Consider the following 19,965-nt stretch of genomic DNA (forward strand, 5'->3'; position numbering starts at 1 on the left):
TGGGTGGGGAGCCCTAGGGAACTGCTGCGCCTCTCTCCGAAGGCAGACAGGCCCCTGGGCTGCTGGAGGGGGTCTCCGATGGCTCCCCCATCAGTGCTGCAGCCTCACCAACCATCATGGGGTTGTGTGCAGATGTCCTGTCACCCGGAGCTGAACCAGTATATCCAGGACACGTTGCACTGCGTCAAGCCGCTTCTGGAGAAGGTGAGGGCACCAGGCCCCTAGCCCACCCCACCCCCAGTGCTCCTCCGTGCTCCAGGGTGGGGTGATGCTGGGACCATGCCGGGTCCTCATGACTCTTAACACCCAGAAGTCTGTTCCCTGCACTCTGGAGACCACCCCTGCCCAGGGACAGGCCCCAGGGCATGTGGGCACATTCAGGGCGTGCTGGGCCCGGGAGCCCTGGTTAGTGGAGTTGGCTGACTGGGGCCTGCCCAGAGGGTTTTGGGTCTTTCTCACCTGTTCTTTTCTCCCCCTCTGCCCCCAAGTTCTGTCTGAGCTTGGCCCCTCAGGGCTTCCTTATTCTACCTTGTTCTGCTCCCTGTGACACCCTGGTACCCCTGCGGGGCCCAGGCATCCTCTCCTCTCCGCGGGTACCACTCATGTCTAGGGGCGCCTACTTCAACTCCTCAAACCTCTTTCTGGGCTCTCAGGGACTCTGGGCCTAGAAGCTGAACAGGGCTGTGAGTGTACCTTTCCCATTCTTCCCTGGGCAGGGGCTGGTGGGTGGGGTAAGGGGGAGGCGGGTGTCCAGTTCTGGAACAGGGGGTTCCTGTCCTCGCAGAATGACGTGGAGAAAGTGGTGGTCGTCATCTTGGACAAAGAGCACCGCCCAGTGGAGAAATTCGTCTTTGAAATCACCCAGCCTCCGCTGCTGTCCATCAGGTGCGCTGCCTCGCTCCCCATCCACACGCTCGCTGGTGTGAGGTCCCTAGTAATACCGCCACCCTCACCCCTTTAAGGCAGCCCCTGAATGCCTTGCCAAAGGCCTGAGAGGAGACAGGCAAGGTGTGCTGACCTAACGAGGCCTGTTAGCGTCCGAGTCACAGCCCGCCGCCCAGTGGTCTCTGTGGACATCACACAGGTTACACGGAGACCCTCCAGTATCACACCTAGAAAATCACAACGTTGGTGAATGGCTAGTCCCAACCTCATTTTATAGATGGAGAAACCAGGGTCCCGAGAGATGATCTTGACCTGGTCACCCAGAGCCAGGACACAGACCCAGTTTCCTGACTTCCCAGTCAAGCATCCATCCAGTCCCTCGTCAACTAGAAGTTGACCTTGGATGGGTGTGTTGGGCTGGTCAGCTGCCAGCTTCGTGTGGTGAGGTCAGGGCACTAGAATCTGTCCCCACTTGCTATGTGGCCTCGGGCAAGCCCTGTCCCATCCCGGCTTGGTGTCCCGGCTCTCAGACTGGGCTGCACATTAGAACCACCTACTGGGGTTCCCTGTGCCCCTTCCCCGCCACATTCTGACTTAATTAGCCTGAGATGGGACTCGGCTTTGGTTTCAAACTCCCCAGATGATGTCAACTGTGTAGAGACAGGTAGCCGGGGCCTCAGAAGTCGATACACTCAGAAGCACTAGGGGGACTCTGCACCCCCAGGGCTGCTTCCAGGGTTGCTTGCCTGCTGGTGGGAGGGGGACCCCCATGTGCTGGGAGACCCTCCTCTTCTCTGCTTCCCAGCTCAGACTCCCTGCTGTCTCACGTGGAGCAGCTGCTCCGAGCCTTCATCCTGAAGATCAGTGTATGTGATGCTGTCCTGGACCACAACCCCCCAGGTGTGCTCACTCCCACCCCCTCTCCCCTGGGCATTTCCATGGCTACCTGTGTTGGTCTGTGTCCTCAGGTCCCTACTTGGCTGCAGCAAGCCTCCTCTCTTCCTTCCTGCCTTTTGGAACTCTTCTGGAAGCCCACCTCCTCCAGGAAGCTTCCCTGAGGGACTCCACCTGGGCTTTAGTCTCCCTGTTGACTGACTTGTCTGGGCACTGGGTTTACACTCTGCTTTGCGGGGCTGCTGAGCCAGCTAGGGAGGTGGGAAGAGGCTGTGCCACGCGGCAGGCATGGGGTGGCCCAGGCTTGACCAAACTCTGGCCTCTTTAGGCTGTACCTTCACAGTCTTAGTGCACACGAGAGAAGCCGCCACTCGCAACATGGAGAAGATCCAGGTCATCAAGGTGAGATGAGGCTGGTGTGGGAGGGTGGGCAGGGAGACCTCTGGGAGGCTCTGAAAACCAGAGTTCCACGAGAGCGAGGGCGTTGCCTACGGCAGGGCATTCATTACACTTCTGACGGCAGCACCTGGCATCGGTAGGCTCTCACGGTGCGCTAGCTCTGTGGCCACCTGCTTGTCATCGCCCCACCTGGGCACTTGGCGCTGAGAGCAGGGAGAGCCACCACCAGCTCATTGGGGGTTCTCAGGGGAGGGGATCCTTGATCCAGTTTCAGAACTGGTGTTTGGGGCTTGTTAAATCACTGGGGCTCCCAGCCCAGCTCAGATCTACAGACTCAGCCTCTCTGCGGTGGGGGAACCTGGGAACCTGCACGGCCAGCGATTCCCTGGTGATTCTGAGGCTCCCCGAAGTCTGAGGATGCCAGCTCTGGAAGGGGAGAGGGTAGCAAAGTGAGGGCGGGTCATGGACCAGCCCCCTGCCACCCTTCCCTTGGCCCCTCCCTAGGACTTCCCCTGGATCCTGGCAGACGAGCAGGACGTCCACATGCACGACCCCCGGCTGATACCCCTGAAAACCATGACATCAGACATCTTAAAGGTAAGCTGCTTGGGGCCCGAGTGTGCTTTATTTAGGGTGTGCTGAGGCCTTGTCAGGCGGCCTGTGGATCAGGGCTCGCGGGAGATGACCAGGGCATGCCTGGCTTTAGGCTCCCAACTCCCTCTTTCCCTTAACCCCCGGCTGGGGCCACACAGCCCACCCTTGTCGGAGACGCCATGGGTTCTCCAGAGTAGCTGCCCTGGCTATCCACCTGACCATGGCGTTCGTTCCTGTCCGTTAGATGCAGCTCTACGTGGAAGAGCGAGCTCATAAAAGCAGCTGAGGGTGTGCCCGCCCACCGTGGATGCCACAACTGTCGGACTTCGGGGGCCCAGCCTAGCGCAGTGCTGCAGGGTCACTGATTCCAAGTGCTCTTATTGCCTCTATGTATGGACCACCCACCCTCCAGCCGGGAGGAATCCTCCCCAGGAGGGCAGGGAAGGGTGCTGGGACCTCAATTTCTCAGCCTCCCGGGACTCGGCTGGCCAACGCTGCCTCAAATACTGTGCTGTGAGTTGTTTCAATAAAGAGCCCCCAGGGCTGAGCTGGGCTGTCACTACCTGGAGGGGAGGGAGGCTGCTTCTCTACCAAAGTGCCGAGGACCTTGTACCCCGACCCCTAGACCCGGCCCCAGGCTGGCTGTACTGAAAACGTTTATTACAACAAAATGTCAGAGCTACGTGACAGTTAAGTTCACAGACTGGTGGGTTTGCCCCAGGTGGGAACTGGGGCGGGGGGCCTCGCTGCCCCCTACAGGCTCATGCCTTGCCTGGAGGGGACCTTTGGCACTCGGCTGGCCCAGACAGGACGGATGAATGGCTGTCAGAGGACAGACTGTCAGGGCCTGTGGGGTGGCGGGGGAGGGCAGGTGGGTCACCTCCTCTGGCCCCTGCATGGTCTAGGGCTGAGCCACGCAGGGGGCCGGGCTCCTGGTCATGCTGTGGCTGATGACGATGCTGCTGTTGGTGACGCGGGGACCGTACCAGCCTGCCCAGAACTGAGTGTCCTTGCCCCCGTGCTGGAAGAGGATGTGGCGGACACCTGGAGGGTAATCCGAAAAGGTGTGGGAGACCTGGGGGGGGGGGGGGGGGAAAGGGGGGACCCCCAGGACTGAAGAGGGGTGGCGGGGGAGGGCAGGTGGGTCACCTCCTCTGGCCCCTGCATGGTCTAGGGCTGAGCCACGCAGGGGGCCGGGCTCCTGGTCATGCTGTGGCTGATGACGATGCTGCTGTTGGTGACGCGGGGACCGTACCAGCCTGCCCAGAACTGAGTGTCCTTGCCCCCGTGCTGGAAGAGGATGTGGCGGACACCTGGAGGGTAATCCGAAAAGGTGTGGGAGACCTGGGGGGGGGGGGGGGGGGAAAGGAGGTGACCACCAGGACTGAAGAGGGGACGAGACAGATGACCACTGAGCTGGAGAGGGGACAGCTGGAGTCAGGTCCTGCAGGGGAGAGCCTCCGGCCAGAAGGCAGGAACTCCAGACAGAGGACTGGTGCGTCCTGGGCCCTTGGGGCTGCCCCGTGTTTCCTGCCATCCTGGCCTCGGGAGAAGTGGGTGGCGAGGGGTAAGCAGGTGAGGCCTCACCTCTGTCCACCTGGCATCGTTCCACTGATGGACGGTCATGGGCGGGGGCTCGAAGGAGGCCAGGACGATGTAGTTGGCCGAGGCCAGCTGTACTCGGATGTGGTAGGTGCAGCCACAGTCTGCTCTGGCGGCGAACCTGGGGGAGCGGAGGGCTTGGGACTGTGCACCCCAATACAGAGGTGGCCCTGGAGGCCACCATCTCTGGAGGCAGGCAGGCAGCAGGCCCACAGGTCGGAGCCCCGAGTTTCATCTCCCTGCCCTGCCCGTGAGGCCCAGCTGGCTTCAGTGCTCCCTGTGGCCCCCTGTGCCCCTGGGGTACGCAGTCTGTCTGCGATGGGCCTCAATAATCCCACCGGAGAAAAAGGGGCAACCCCTCTGGGTGTTCCAGTGAAGATGTCACCATAAAACGCAAAAGGCTCTCTACAGAGATAAAGTCCTGGGCTGTCGGATCTGTGTCGCCGCCTGTACATTACAACGGAGGTTCGGGAGGGGTGGCCTGTGTGACGGGGGCTGCACAGAGCTCACCCTCTGGTCAGCCCTACTGCAGCCCTGCACACCTCTCAAGCCCCAACCCCCCACCGTCAGAGTGGCGGCCCTGGGGCCTGGCTGGCACTAGGGTCCTGCTTCTGCCCTGGGCCAGGCCAGACAAAGTCTGGGCACACAGTAGGGGCTTGGGATAGAGTCGTGGGATGAACAGTGAAAGGGGTAGGGGAGGCAGACAGGCATGTGAGCATCTGCGGGGTCCAGGGAGGCTGGGTCCTGGTGTCTCTTGCTCCAGCGCCTGTTAGTGACAACTCATCTGTAGGCCTCAGTCGCCCCATCTGTAAACTGGGGTTAACATCTGCTGATGCAGGGTTGGGGCGGGGGACAGTGTTGAGTAAGCGCTGGGCCTGTCGGTAGGGAGGGGGCAGCCCTTGCCCCAGGACTCCGCCGGGCTCAGCGGGCACTCCCGAGAGGGGCTCTCGGGAGCAGAGGGCGGGACGCAGAGTGTGGGACTCGGGTGTGGGCCCCACCCACCAGTCCTTAACCACGATGTCCGGCCGGAACTTGTCCAGTAGCTCCTCCCAGTAGCCCTCGGCTTTGAGGTCTATCATCTGGGACTTGAGACACATCCTGCGGAGCAGAAGGCGAGGCGTGCGTTCCCAGGCGTGGCCCGGACCCAGGGAGGTGGCGCGGGGGCTGCGGGACAGGACTCTGGCTCCTGCCTCCGTGCAGGCCCGCGGGGGACGTGCAGGGAGTTTGACCCGCTCGTGCCTGGGTGGCCTTCATCCGTCCTTGGGCCCAGTGTCCCGGGCACCCAAGGAGGGCGCCTCCATGAGCTCAGGCCCCTCGACTGGGCGCAGCCTGTACCACCCCTGACTTACCCCAACCACCTGACGGGCTCCCAGCCTCCTCAAACTGCTCGCCTCCCCCACTGCCTATTAACCCCGCCACTGAGTTGCCTCCTGCCCCAGGAAGCGGTAGATGCTGAGCTGGCTTTGGAACCCCCTTTCTGGAGCTTCACACACAGGCCCTCACTTAGGCCTGGGATTTGGCAAAAGGTTGTCCGGACCCTCTTCCCTCCACATAGCTTCTCAGTTCAGTTCGTCTTACTCATAGGACGTGGCAAAGTACTTCTTGACTTTGGGGTCAGGGAAGTCTGTGCCATGCGCCCCGGGGAGGCTCTCCACCTTCCACTGGTCCCCTCCGTTGGAGTCGATTTTCCAGGATCTCATATCCTCTAGGAAAAACAGAAGCTGCAGTGAGACCCTCTGGGTGAATGTTCAGCCTGGCCCTCTCCACCTGGTCCTGGGAGGGAGCGGGTAAGGCTCAGGTGTCAAGGCATGCACCCCACGGCACCTTGGAGCCGCCCTACAAAGCCCCACCACCACGTTGCCACCTGTGCCCAGCACATCAATTCTGATCTGGGCCCTCTGCCTCCCACTTTGTCCCTGAGCAGCTCAACTCCTACCGTGAAGCTGGAAAAGAAGAAGAAGAGTATGACCAGAAATTCTAACAGAACCTTTCCTCACTTCCACGTTGCCCAGCGGCTCTGGAAATACCCGAGTTTCAGTTCTCGAACCATTAAATTATGAAGGGCCTGTGTGGGTAATTCTGTTCTTAATGGCTAATGTGAATTTGTCCCAACTCAGACCACTTACTAGATGACTGGCATTCCCCTGACGTCGACGTCCAGGAGGTTAACTATGTAACTGAGATCTGAGGGGCTTTGCTGGTGGGTCGTGGCAACCTACTGTGCCCACGTGGACCCCCTCTGCCCAGGGCAGGAGGGAGGACTGGGAGGCTGGGCATCCTCTGGGTTAGTGGCGTGTAGTAACCCCGTATTGGTGGAAGGGTCCCCACCAGGTTGCCTGGGCAGGTTTGTAGGCGTAAGGCTGTCCCTCCCATCTCCCCCTTCAGACTGAGCTGAGAGGACCTCAGGAAACAGTGCTTCTCTACCCAGGCTTTCCAGAACAATCACCAGGAGAGCTTTTCCAAATTGTTCCTTTGCTCCCTCTACTAGGAGCCCACATCGATTCCCCAGGTGCCCCGGGAGCACCCCCAGTAGAGAACCAGAAGAGGAATTCAGAAATCCAGAGCGGGCCAGTGCCCAGGGCAGGCCCAGGGGGAGAGCTGAGCAAGGCTGGGTGGCCGGCTCTGCAGGGCTGTGTGAGCTGAGCTGGTGGCCCGGCCCAGCTGGGCAGCTTCTGAGCAGAATTTGGGACAGGCCAGGAGACTGAGTGTCTGGGGCACTGTCTATGGGACCTCTAAGAGGGGCCTAAGGGCCTTCGGCAGTCAGGACTGGACCCCAGAAGCCGGGCAGTTCTAGATCTTTGAGCAAGACACTCATCTGGGGGGCCTCATGCTCCCCATCTATAAAATGGAGCCAAACCCTTCTTATTTGGCTAACTCTCGGGATCTTCATGAGGATAAAGAGAGGAAGGGATTCTAAGTGTACAAACTATGCCTCTTAATCAATTGCTGCTATACCCGAACAGGAAGCATGATGCCTGGTACTAAATGAAGAAAAAAAAGAAGCCTGGCAAGTATATAAGAGAGCATAAGCAAAATAGGAGCCTCAAACCGTGTGATCGTAGTTACCTCTCAAATTCCTCATTTTCTTCCTCTTTATCATGGGGTGAAGGGAGGATAATGACATTTCTAAGACCTCAGACTAGTGCCTGGCACACAGGAAGCCCTCCCTCAACGGTAGGCAGCACGGACTGAACTAAAGGGGAGGGGGTCTGCAGTGTGTTTATTCATTCAACAAACGTTTCCTGAGCACATGCTATGTGGACACAGGGTGCAGAGTGGCAAGATCTGTCAGGCCCCAGGAACTTGAAATTTGTGGCAGAGAGAAAAAAAAAAAAAAAAGATTCAGTTATTATAGGGTATGACCAGTGCTACAAAGGAAGGAAATGGGGCGATGTGACAGATGTGGGGAGCACTGTTTTCAGATGGGGATCAGAGCACATCTCTGAACTGAGACCTGAAGAATGAGGAGAGGGACCAAGGGAGCATGACAGGTGTTGGGGGGTGGTGGTGATGAGAGAACATTCCAGGTAGTGTGGGAACAGCAAGTACAAAGGCCCTGAGGTTCAGGAAAGGGACGGAACCAGCCCAGCAGCAGACCCCGGCCCACCTTCGGCACACGGGTTGCGCAGGAGGTTCCTGCGGAGGCTGCACAGAAAGTAGAAGACCTTCCAGTCAGCCACGCACTGGTCCCGGTCCTCAGTGACGTAGCCCTCACGCAGGCATTTGCGCTTCCAGAGGGTCACGAGGTCGATGAGGTCGCGCCAGAGGCTGCAGACCGGGCGGCAACGCAGCAGCAGCTGGCGGGCGGGCAGGTGCGTGAACACCTCCAGCAGGATGCTCTCGGGCAGCTGGTTGATGCTGACCAGGGCCATGGCCGTGGTGGGGTGAGATGCACGCACAGGCCTGTGGGGAGCAAAGGTGGTCATGAGCTCTGACCAAGGAGGTGGACCCCTTAGATCCCCAAGGACCTGGGCCAGGGAACATCGGAGCCCCTTTCCAGTACATGGTAGACCCTCAAAATACAGAGTGGCCACATGTTATGCACATTTGAAAGAGTGCAATAAAAATATTGATAAAGTCTTCAGGGACTAATTTTTTAAGAGGCCCCACCCCCCATTAAAAAATTAATTGCTGGGGGCTTCCCTGGTGGCGCAGTGGTTGAGAATCTGCCTGCTAATGCAGGGGACACGGGTTCGAGCCCTGCTCTGGGAAGATCCCACATGCCGCGGAGCAACTAGGCCGTGAGCCACAACTACTGAGCCTGCGCGTCTGGAGCCTGTGCTCCGCAACAGGAGAGGCCGCGACAGTGAGAGGGCCCCGCTTGCCCCAACTAGAGAAAGCTCTCGCACAGAAACGAAGACCCAACACAGCAAAAATAAATTAATTAATTTAAAAAAAATTAATTGCTTAATTTTCAGTTGGTGGGCCTGGAGAGCCGTAAGATTTTGCCAAGGCCATGCTGTTGTCTGTAAGCTCTGCAAAGGCTTTCAGTGATGTTATTTTAATACTATGAATTCACCGTTAGAACATAAAATCTTGGGACTTCCCAGTGGCACAGTGGTTAAGAATCCGCCTGACAATGCAGGGGACACGGGTTTGATCCCTGGTCCAGGAAAATCCCACATGCCGTGGGGCAACTAAGCCTGTGCGCCACAACTACTGAAGCCTGCACGCCTAGAGCCCGATCTCCACAACAAGAGAAGCCACCGCAATAAGCCCACACACCACAAGGAAAAGTAGCCCCCGCTCGCTGCAACTAGAGAAAGTTCACACACAGCAACAAAGACCCAATGCAGCCAAAAATAAAAATATAATAATAAAAAAAAGTGTGAGGGAAAGAATATGTATATATATAAAAAAGAACATAAAATCTTTATCACATCCACAGACCTAGCTCACAACTTAAGTGATGGGCTGAGAAACAAACTTTCTCTCCCCAAATTGCCCACTTTAGCTGTGATAAAACATCCCAATGAGGAGGCTCCCCCCACAGTTCTGGGTCGGGCATCAGGCCACTCTGAAATGCCCAGAAACGGAAAAGCACGTTGAAGGTGAAGAAGCAAGATTGCTTGGGTTTGAATCCTGGCCTGGAGTGACTAGCTGGGAAGGCAGTCCCCCCCAGAAAAGGTGGTAACTGTCCCGACCTCAGAAGGGCTGGGAGGACTGAGTTAGTACAAGTAAAGCATTTAGCACAGGGCTGGTTGAGAAGTGCTCCACAGCATCATTAACCACACTCCTAGCCTTAGAGCAAAACAACCCTCCAGTAGTTGCAGAGGTACCGGCCCCCAACAACACATTCCTCCCTCTACATCTGAATTGCACAGGGTTTTGGGAAAATTACAGTGCCACCACCTTGGCCTGAATCTTGCCTGGGGGGGGATCCTGGTTATCCAGCTGTCTAAGGGGATTCCCTCAGGTGGGTGGGAGTGGGCCTGTAGCCACTGTCACTCAAGATGGCTGGAGCAGATGGGCCTTATCTGCTTATGGGTGGGGAAGGGAATATTCTCCTGGGCCATGTAGGGACGCTGGGGAGACTTTTCATTTTTCATTGCGACTTGGCCAAAGAAGCAGTTGTTAACTTAAAACAATAAAACAGCCAGATATTTTACCAGCAAAACAGATTTATTTGGGAGCAGCAAAGAATTGAAATTTGGGACATGCAACTGGTGAACCACTTGTAAGTCCTGTTAAGCAAAGCAGAGGGAATTCTTTTCTAGAAGAGATGGGGAAGTTGGGAGGGACTGTTATAAACAAAAAGTCTGCTGGAGGAAACTGGGAGTTCCAAATATAATGACTTTTCAATGGCTGAGTTGTGACAGTCTACCATTAGCTAAGCTGTTGCTAGGAAAGGAGAAAATCTTCTTCCTCCTGCTGGCACTAGTAGTGTTACTTCCTGCCAGAGATCTGTATTGATTCGTCCTGTATTGACTGTCAAGTACTCCCCCTTCTGGCCTCCCAACTCCATTTTAGTGAGGTTTCCCTTCATTAATTTTCACATTTCCCCCTTTTGACCAAGATCTTTCTCCAAAAGCATCACTGATCAACAAGAGTCAGGGTTTTTGTCTGTTTTTTTTTATTCAGCATTCAGTGGCCTTTTGTCCCTTGATGGCAGGAAGGATCTTTTCTGGGTGTCCTGTCCCATGTCAGAGGGAAAGTGCAGAGATTGGAAACCTATTGTGGTCACATTTGAGTAACAAGGAGGGGTAGGAGGGAGATCTCTCAGGAATTTCCCATCCAAAAGTCTGTATCTTAGAGTAGTGAATACAGCAAGGGCACACTCAAAACTGAAGGAATTAAACAAGAATGTTGTAAAGAAGATGTGGTACATATATACAATGGAATATTACTCAGCTATAAAAAGGAACGACAACTACTGAAGCCTGCACGCCTAGAGCCCGATCTCCACAACAAGAGAAGCCACCGCAATAAGCCCACACACCACAAGGAAAAGTAGCCCCCGCTCGCTGCAACTAGAGAAAGTTCACACACAGCAACAAAGACCCAATGCAGCCAAAAATAAAAATATAATAATAAAAAAAAGTGTGAGGGAAAGAATATGTATATATATAAAAAAGAACATAAAATCTTTATCACATCCACAGACCTAGCTCACAACTTAAGTGATGGGCTGAGAAACAAACTTTCTCTCCCCAAATTGCCCACTTTAGCTGTGATAAAACATCCCAATGAGGAGGCTCCCCCCACAGTTCTGGGTCGGGCATCAGGCCACTCTGAAATGCCCAGAAACGGAAAAGCACGTTGAAGGTGAAGAAGCAAGATTGCTTGGGTTTGAATCCTGGCCTGGAGTGACTAGCTGGGAAGGCAGTCCCCCCCAGAAAAGGTGGTAACTGTCCCGACCTCAGAAGGGCTGGGAGGACTGAGTTAGTACAAGTAAAGCATTTAGCACAGGGCTGGTTGAGAAGTGCTCCACAGCATCATTAACCACACTCCTAGCCTTAGAGCAAAACAACCCTCCAGTAGTTGCAGAGGTACCGGCCCCCAACAACACATTCCTCCCTCTACATCTGAATTGCACAGGGTTTTGGGAAAATTACAGTGCCACCACCTTGGCCTGAATCTTGCCTGGGGGGGGATCCTGGTTATCCAGCTGTCTAAGGGGATTCCCTCAGGTGGGTGGGAGTGGGCCTGTAGCCACTGTCACTCAAGATGGCTGGAGCAGATGGGCCTTATCTGCTTATGGGTGGGGAAGGGAATATTCTCCTGGGCCATGTAGGGACGCTGGGGAGACTTTTCATTTTTCATTGCGACTTGGCCAAAGAAGCAGTTGTTAACTTAAAACAATAAAACAGCCAGATATTTTACCAGCAAAACAGATTTATTTGGGAGCAGCAAAGAATTGAAATTTGGGACATGCAACTGGTGAACCACTTGTAAGTCCTGTTAAGCAAAGCAGAGGGAATTCTTTTCTAGAAGAGATGGGGAAGTTGGGAGGGACTGTTATAAACAAAAAGTCTGCTGGAGGAAACTGGGAGTTCCAAATATAATGACTTTTCAATGGCTGAGTTGTGACAGTCTACCATTAGCTAAGCTGTTGCTAGGAAAGGAGAAAATCTTCTTCCTCCTGCTGGCACTAGTAGTGTTACTTCCTGCCAGAGATCTGTATTGATTCGTCCTGTATTGACTGTCAAGTACTCCCCCTTCTGGCCTCCCAACTCCATTTTAGTGAGGTTTCCCTTCATTAATTTTCACATTTCCCCCTTTTGACCAAGATCTTTCTCCAAAAGCATCACTGATCAACAAGAGTCAGGGTTTTTGTCTGTTTTTTTTTATTCAGCATTCAGTGGCCTTTTGTCCCTTGATGGCAGGAAGGATCTTTTCTGGGTGTCCTGTCCCATGTCAGAGGGAAAGTGCAGAGATTGGAAACCTATTGTGGTCACATTTGAGTAACAAGGAGGGGTAGGAGGGAGATCTCTCAGGAATTTCCCATCCAAAAGTCTGTATCTTAGAGTAGTGAATACAGCAAGGGCACACTCAAAACTGAAGGAATTAAACAAGAATGTTGTAAAGAAGATGTGGTACATATATACAATGGAATATTACTCAGCTATAAAAAGGAACGAAATTGGGTTATTTGTAGAGACGTGGATGGACCTAGAGACTCACACACAGTGAAGTAAGTCAGAAAGAGACAAACAAATATCATATATTAACACATATATGTGGATCTAGAAAAACAGTACAGATGAACCAGCTTGCAAGGCAGAGATAGTGACACAGATGTAGAGAACAAATGTATGGACACCAAGGGGGGAAAGCAGGGGGTGGTGGTGGTGGTGGTGGGATGAATTGGGAGTTTGGGATTGACATATATAAACTAATATGTATAAAATAGATAACTAATAAGAACCTCCTGTATAAAAAAAATTAAATTAAAAAAAAGAATTTTGGAATGACACAGTGTAGGAATAAACATGAAGTAATTAAACAGTATTGTTATCTCAAAAGAAACTGTTTGGAATCAGATGTTTTATCAATGATATAGACTGTAGGTTGAAAATTCAAGAAACTGAAGTTGGATAAGAATCCAGAGTCAGTTTTATAGTCTAGATGAAAGAAAGACACTTCTGTGAATTCTAAACCTTCTAACAGGCCTTGTCTAGACATCTTGGGCAAGCTGTCTCATCAGATGTCATCTGCTTCAAATCCAGGAAATCTTTACCTTCAGGTCACCAGATGGTGTGCAGGTCCAGTTAGGGTCTGGTGCTTTCTTAGATGTGTCACATGAATCCAAGAGTCTGTTCTCTGAAGTTTGGAGGCACAGGGTAGGTTAGCAGTACCTGATGGGGCCTTTCCAGTGAGGTTGAAGAGAGTCCTTCCCGAGGTGTCTTTTCCAGTACATGAAATCTCCAGGTTGAAAGGTGTGATGCTTAAGGTCTTCGTCTCCCAAGAGCGCACTATGAAGAAGATTGCTCTACCAAGCACTGTTATTTTTAATAGAAGCAATTAGGCCTTTACAATATTGAAATGTATCTCCTTTCATCAGCTGTGGGTCAAAAGTGGGCGGGGCAAGGAACATTGGGTGTCCTGTGACCACCTCAAAGGGTGAGAGTTTGAGTTCTGAAAGGGGTGGATTTGAGATTTAGAAGGACCAATGGCAATGCTTTTTTGGGGGAGGGTCTCTATGAATTTTGCTCACTAGGTCTTAATAGTGCCATTAGTACGTTCCACTAACTCTGAGGATTGAGGATAGTAAGTACAGTGAAAATGTTGTAAAACCAGTTAAAGAGCACAAACTTGTCGAAGCACCTGACCAGTAAAATGGGTTTCTTGATCACTGTGAAGTTCAAGAGGGGTTCCCCAGGTAGGGATAATCTTTTCTATCAAAATTGTAGCCACAGAAGAAGCAGTGGCCTCTCTGCAAGGGAGGGCTTCAATCCAATGAGAAAACATACAGACCATGTAATAAAATATATTTATATCCATGAGATGGGGACAGCTATGTGAAATCCATCTACCAAACTTTTTTTTAAATTGGAATATAGTTGATTTACAATGTTGTGTTAGTATCAGGTGTACAGCAAAGTGAATCAATTATACATATATGTATATCCACTCTTTTTTAGATTCTTTCTCATACAGGTCATTACAGAGTGTCGAGTGGAGTTCCCTGTGCTATACAATAGGTCCGTATTAGTTATCTATTTTATACAGAGTAGTTTATATATGTCAGTCCCAATCTACTGATTTATCCCTCCCCCCCTTTCCCCTCTACATCTACCAAACTTTGAACGGCCCATTAGGCAATTCAAAGTGCCTGGGAGCTGTGCAAACAGGTTTCCGTGGATTGTATTTTGGACAGGTGGGACAAGAAGGTAGGTACTTTTTGTGGCCTTATTACTATTTCCCCACCAACATTCATTCATGAATGCTATCATTTTGTCACTGGACCAAGAGTTCAATCAATGCATGTACAGTGGTGAGGTGTGGGAATCAGAATTTCTGGTAGGACCAGTTTGTTATTTGGCCCAAACCAGAGTCTTCTCTTTCTATTGAACCAGCAGTTCCTAGATCCCCAATACTGTTTTTCCTTTTCTGGGGCATTGGGCATTTCTAGATTGTTATCTTGGGGAGCATCCTTTTGGATCATACCAGAGGTTTGGTCATTGGTTCCTTCGAGAGCAGCATTTTGGGCAGAAATATCAGCAAGGTGGTTCCTTTCAGCCTTTAGGGACTCAAGCTTGGAATTCCCAGGGATCTTAATAATAGGCAAGGCAGCTGGCAAGAGTACAGCACCTAACTGATTTTGGATATAAGAGCCATTCTTAATCTTTTCCCCATTAGAGGTAGGGAAACCTTGTTGTTTCCATGTTATTCCAAAGTCATGGGTTGCTCCGAAGGAATACTGACTATCAGCATACATGTTTGCAGTTTTGCCCTTGGCTAAAGTACAAATCTCAGTGAGGGCATATAATTCAGCCTGTTGCATAATTAAGCCATAGGTAAAGGCGTTGCTTCAACAATATCAGAAGGAGCTGCAATGGCATACCCAGCACGATATTTACCACTTTCTCCCTTTAAATAAGAACCATCAGTAAACCATGAAAAATCTGCATTGGTTAGAGGAGTCTCCTCTAAATTATTACACGGAGTCAAAGGGTGACCAGTAAGGGTCAGGCAGTGGAGAGGGGTTTCGTCAGTGAAGGAGGGGAGAAGAGTAGCAGGGCTGAGGTTAGTACAATGTGAAAGAGCTATGTGAGGAGCAGTTAGCCAAAGGATTTCATAAGAGGTGAGGCAACTGACTGAAAAGGGTTGAGTGGATGAGAATTTAGGAGGGCTTCCACACCATGGGGTACAAAGATGGTGAAAGGGGATCCCATGATTGTCTCTTCGGGCGCCTTAACCAGAGGGCAGTAGCAGGAATGGCTTTGAAGCAAGGGGGATATCCCTGTGCCACAGGGTCCAGCTGTTGGCTACAATACCCTACAGGTCGTTGATGGCCCCCCTGTTTGGGGGCTCTGAGGACATTCCCTGCCTTCTCACATACAAAGAGGGAAAAGGGAAGCTGGTAATTAGAATGCCCAAGGGCAGGTGGTCTCATTAAGCTTTTCTTTAAGGCTTCAAAGGATGTGTCATCTTGATCTCCCCAATTAATGGGGTCATATTTGCTGGTTTTTAATAAAGCATGTAGGGGCTGAGCCAGAAGAGAGAAAATTGGGATCCAATTTCAACAGTAGCCAGATAGCCCAAGAAAACCTTAGGAGCTTAGTTTTTGATTCTGGGCAGTTCAGGATGTCACGGAGTCTATCTAGATCCAGTAGTCCCTGTTCTGAGATCACGTGCTCTAAATACTGAACCTGAGTTTGAGCAAAGTGCCATTTGTCTTTGGAGACTTTTTGTCCCTTTAAGGCCAAAAATTTTAGCGGGTGGATGCTGTCTTCCTGTGAGGAGGTTTGAGAAGGACAGCATAGGTACAAATCATCTATATGATGTAACAAAGTAGAACCTGCAGAAAACTTTACATCATCCAAATCAGCTTTCAAGATTTGTGAAAAGTAAGAAGGACTTTTCTGGGTCACTACTATATGAGTATATTGTTGTCCGTCCCAGGTGAAGGCAAAAAGATATTGGCTAGCCTTATCAACTAGAATAAGTTGAAAAATACACTGCATTTCACTGATCAGTCACAGTGAAAAACTTGCTTCAAGTGGGAATGGATGTCAGTAGCATGCAGTGGTTAGGAACAACTGGGTGTTGAGAGATAACAATGTTTATTGCTCAGAGGTCCTGGATAAACCTCCATCCTCAGCCCTTGGGTTTTCTCACAGGTATAATAGGTGTATTACAGGGACTACTGCAAGGGATAATGAGGCGCTGAGCCTTGAAATCTTCTATCATGGGTCTTCTATATGAAGGGCTTCTTTACTATAGGGTATTGATTAATTCTGAAGAGAGTTTAGAGGGATCTATTTGAATCTTGATGGGAGGTACACTGTGAATTTCGCCAATATCAGTTGGAGATTTTTGCCTATAAGGAGGGTGGTAGCTGATTCAATAGGGACAAATGATCAGTGTTTCGAGAATCTGCCCCAGCAGTGCCAGAAACAGAACAAATAAAAGATGTTGAAGGGTCTCTTAATTTACCTGGTTGGCTATTTTGATGGCTACTGTCAAATTCTAGAATTATTTCCCCCTTTTGGGAGAAAGAAATTCAGCATAATACTCTTCCAAGAAGTCTTGGCCTGATAAGTGAATGGAGGGAGAGGAGCTAAGGAGAGAAAGTGTGTATCTCTCAAAGGGCCTAAACAAAAGGGGAAAGGTTCAGAGGCAGGAGCCCGCCGAGGATTATTAGAGAGCCCCACTATCGGAACCATATTAGGGCTCTGCAGTGGGGTTGAACACCGAGAGTGTGGCTCCGCTGTCAGTAAGGACAGAGAGAGATTCCTTCCCAATCTGGAGAGGTGTTTCTTCGAGCTGATTAACAGGGAGGATTGGGAAGAGCCCCTGCCGTTCCTCAGGGCCCCCTCATTGGGCATTAGGAGGACACTGGAAAGGCTGAGAGGGCTGAAAACTCCTGAAATGCTTAAATTTGTAGCAGTCTTTTTTCCGATGCCCTGGCTTTTTGCAATAGCAGAAATTAGAAGGTTTTTGGTTTTGTTTAGGGACCTTCATTTGCCGGAGTGGAAGATTAAGAATTTTAGTGGTCTTTCTTTTTGGTGACTCATCTAGGGTGCAAGTGAGCTGATCTGCCAAATGAATCTAGAGTGGACACAGTTTCCCATTCCATCCTGGTTCTTTTAAATAAAAGAAAAAGATCCTGGTTCAGCCCATTAATAAACATGGAGGTGACAGTTACCCTAGTGGACTCAACATCTGAAGGAAGACCAGAGTTTTCTTTAAAAATAACCTGAAGTCGATTAGAATAGCCATGAACAGGTTCATCAGATTTTTGTATGCAAGGCTGACCTTTGTTCTGATCAACAGGCTTAGGAAAGGCTACTATAATTGCTCAGTGTTGGTTTTCAATGAGTGTTCTAGCCTCTTGCCAAAAGTTAGGGGACTGCTCTTCTAAATCCCCTCCAGAATGTTCCCACGGGCTAGTTTCATCCAGTGTTTGCTTGACCCTCACCAACAAGCACGTGGACTAACTGATATCAATCTGAGAAACCAGACTGGTAGGTTTGAACAAGTATTAAAATCTTCAGCAAACCTATGGGGGTCCTCAGTTACTTTAGGAAACTCTTGAACTATGGCTCACAATTTGGCTTAGTCCAGGCAACAGAAGTAATTTGGGGTTTCTTTCAATCCTCAGGAGATTAACTTTAAGCAGCAGGTTCTGATAGGCTCAGAGGATGGAGCAGGGAGAGTCAGCAGAGCTGCAGGGAAAAAGGGAAGTTCAGCGAGAGAATTCGACTGGGGAGGTGCAGAAGGAAAGGAAGATGGCGCCTGGGATGGGCCTGAGCGCAAGACGACTGCCAGCACCCAGAGACAAAGAAGAGAGGGTAGGGGAGAAAGAGACCTCAGAAGCCATTTTGTCTTTCTTTAATATTTTATTTGCCTCAGTTACTTTAAAAATTGTATATTGCAAAGAGGCAATTTTAGACTCCTGATACGTTTTGGAAGCCTTAAAATACCAATCAAAATTGGCGTCCAATTCAGTTTTGACAGCTGCAGCTCTGTGGCTGTCTAACACAGTTTTAAGAAAGGACGTTTGGGGAGTTCAGAAGTTCCCCATGTTGGTCATTGATGTTCTAAATTACGTCTGTTTCAGTTGGTCCCTTTAGTTAAAAATGTATATAAGCAGAGACAGCAGTTTTTAAACATAAAAATGCCCAGGGTCCCTGAAAAGGGGGGGCACCCTCAAAACATTTAGATAACTGGGATCCCATTCTTCAGGGGGTTTTCTCTAGAGCAAAAGAATCATTCTTAAAGAGCCCACAGGCCAAATACCAGCACAGTTTCAATAGGAACAGCCTGATTTCAAGAGTGAGGCCAGAGTGCCAACCAAGTACTCACAGACAAACACGGCCTTAACAAAAAAGGAGGAAGGCTTCAAACAGATCCCAAATAAAACCTGGAGAGCTTCAAAACGCAAAAAGAGCGGAGCTCAGATCCAGGAGAAAAACTTACCCTCAAACTGCAAAGTTGGTGAGAAAGCAGTGAGTTCTGTGGGATCTGTGGGTACCAGCACCTGTTTGCTCACCAGCCTCGGAGTTGTTGGGGGGTCTTCTCTGGATCTCAGTGAAACCTCCGTGTAATGCTAACCTAAAACAATAAAATAGCCACTTATTTTACTAGCAAAACAGGTTTATTTGGGAGCAGCAAATAACTGCAAGGCAGGATATGCAACTATGGCGAACCACTTACAAGTCCTGTTAAGCAAAGGAGAAGAGACTCTTTTACAGAGGAGAAGGGAAAGTTGGGTGGGGCTTTTATAAACAAAAAGCCCATTGGAAGACACGGGGAGTTGGAAGTATAGTGGCTTTTCATTGGCTGAGCTGTGACAGTCTCTCATTGGCTGAGCTGTTGCCAGGCAAGGAGAAAATCATTTTTTCCTCCTGCAAGCAGTAGTAGTCTCACTTCCCTCCAGGTATGCCAAGTATGCCTCTTGATGTTGGGATTGTACTGACTATCAAGTGTTCCTCTTCCTCATTTCCTGACTCCATTTTAGTGAGGTTTCCCTTTTTAAATTTTCACACAGCTCACAGTCTTCTCAAAGCTTTCATCTCATTAAAAAAATGAGGCTGGGCACACACTCTGGCACCTGCCCAGGGAGAAGTATTTTTCCATTATCAGAGAAAAAAAAACAACAACAGATAAACAAGCTACTTGTAGCTTGTGCAAAATACTATGATGGAAAAATACTCCATGCGGCCAGGTCTTCCCATTTTTCAGGAGGAATTTTAAACATTTTTTAAAAACATGAAATCTGTCAAATTTTAAATGTTGGCAACTTCTAAAAGCATTGTCTAGGACAAATAAAAGTCCCTGGGCTCCAAGTTAGAGGAGTCTTAGGCACAAACACCTCCTCGACCTATCGACCAAAGTCTGGTCTTTCGCTCTGGTCGCATGTCATCACTAGACTCCATCCCCAAAGCCTGAAAGCAGAAGGGTGGAGGGGGTGAAGGTCATCCTGGGGCATTTTGAGGTGGAAACGTCCACATCAGCCCTAAGAAGCCACCTCGCATCGATTGGGCTTCCCACGTACTAGGCCCAGAGCCACGCGCCGGCCTTTTCTCCATAGACCCTCCCTACAACCACGCGAGACACTGTTACTAAGCCCATTTCCGAAAACGGAAACTGCGGCTTGGGGAAGTTAGGCCCCCGTCCCAGGCCCTGCGGGCGTGACGGTGCCCAGAGTTCCTAGACTGTCCCCTGGCCGGTGCGCTGCACGCGAGGTTAAGCCGGAGTGGCCGCGGACTCCGAGGATACTCCGGGACGGCCAAGCCCGGAAGCGAAGCGTTCCGCGCCGAGCTATCAGACGCTAGAGACTGGCCCCGCCCCGCGCCCCGCCCCGCCCGGAAGCGGCTCCCCCAGCACCCCTCCCGCGGCTGCGGGCTTCCCGGCCGGCCGGAGGCAGCGTCGTCGCGCTCGGGTAACGTCCCGGCGCCCCCCCCCCCCGCGCCGGGCACC

The 19,965-nt window shown here is 51.1% G+C and overlaps 2 protein-coding genes across 11 annotated transcripts in view; one reads left to right on the forward strand and one right to left on the reverse strand.

The window, feature by feature from the left end:
* Window positions 1–50: 50 nt before the first annotated feature.
* On the forward strand, window positions 51–3,319 carry MAD2L2 (mitotic arrest deficient 2 like 2). Its single transcript, XM_028487840.2, has 6 exons — window positions 51–204; window positions 785–885; window positions 1,691–1,785; window positions 2,108–2,181; window positions 2,683–2,775; window positions 3,017–3,319. Exons 1-6 carry the CDS (start codon window positions 79–81, stop codon window positions 3,056–3,058), a joined length of 531 nt encoding a protein of 176 aa, XP_028343641.1. The 5' UTR covers window positions 51–78; the 3' UTR covers window positions 3,059–3,319.
* Window positions 3,320–3,898: 579 nt separating this feature from the next.
* Window positions 3,899–19,965, reverse strand: part of FBXO6 (F-box protein 6) — a 16,536-nt gene continuing 469 nt past the window's right edge. For 3 of the 10 annotated variants that reach the window (XM_055083774.1, XM_055083770.1, XM_055083768.1), the window contains exons 2-9: window positions 18,463–18,597; window positions 17,591–17,708; window positions 13,055–13,316; window positions 7,982–8,277; window positions 5,953–6,079; window positions 5,377–5,472; window positions 4,360–4,495; window positions 3,899–4,116 (exon numbers count right to left, since the gene is read on the reverse strand). In XM_055083774.1, coding sequence (XP_054939749.1) covers window positions 3,943–4,116; window positions 4,360–4,495; window positions 5,377–5,472; window positions 5,953–6,079; window positions 7,982–8,246 — 798 coding nt within the window. In that variant the 5' untranslated portion in view covers window positions 8,247–8,277; window positions 13,055–13,316; window positions 17,591–17,708; window positions 18,463–18,597 and the 3' untranslated portion in view covers window positions 3,899–3,942. Of the gene's footprint in view, window positions 4,117–4,359; window positions 4,496–5,376; window positions 5,473–5,952; window positions 6,080–7,981; window positions 8,278–13,054; window positions 13,317–17,590; window positions 17,709–18,462; window positions 18,598–18,699; window positions 19,460–19,965 lie in introns of those variants that run through there. The other 7 variants (XM_055083773.1, XM_055083775.1, XM_028487838.1 and 4 more) reach the window with 7 other exon arrangements.

Source organism: Physeter macrocephalus, chromosome 3, assembly GCF_002837175.3.
Source record: "Physeter macrocephalus isolate SW-GA chromosome 3, ASM283717v5, whole genome shotgun sequence".
Classification (NCBI taxonomy): Eukaryota; Metazoa; Chordata; class Mammalia; order Artiodactyla; family Physeteridae; genus Physeter; species Physeter macrocephalus.

Coding starts and splice junctions, on each gene's coding strand:
- MAD2L2 (XM_028487840.2), top strand. CDS start 79: ATGGCTCCCCCATCAGTGCTGCAGCCTCACCAACCATCATGGGGTTGT. Junction 886..1,690: donor CCTCCGCTGCTGTCCATCAG/GTGCGCTGCCTC, acceptor TCTGCTTCCCAG/CTCAGACTCCCTGCTGTCTC. Junction 2,182..2,682: donor AGAAGATCCAGGTCATCAAG/GTGAGATGAGGC, acceptor GCCCCTCCCTAG/GACTTCCCCTGGATCCTGGC.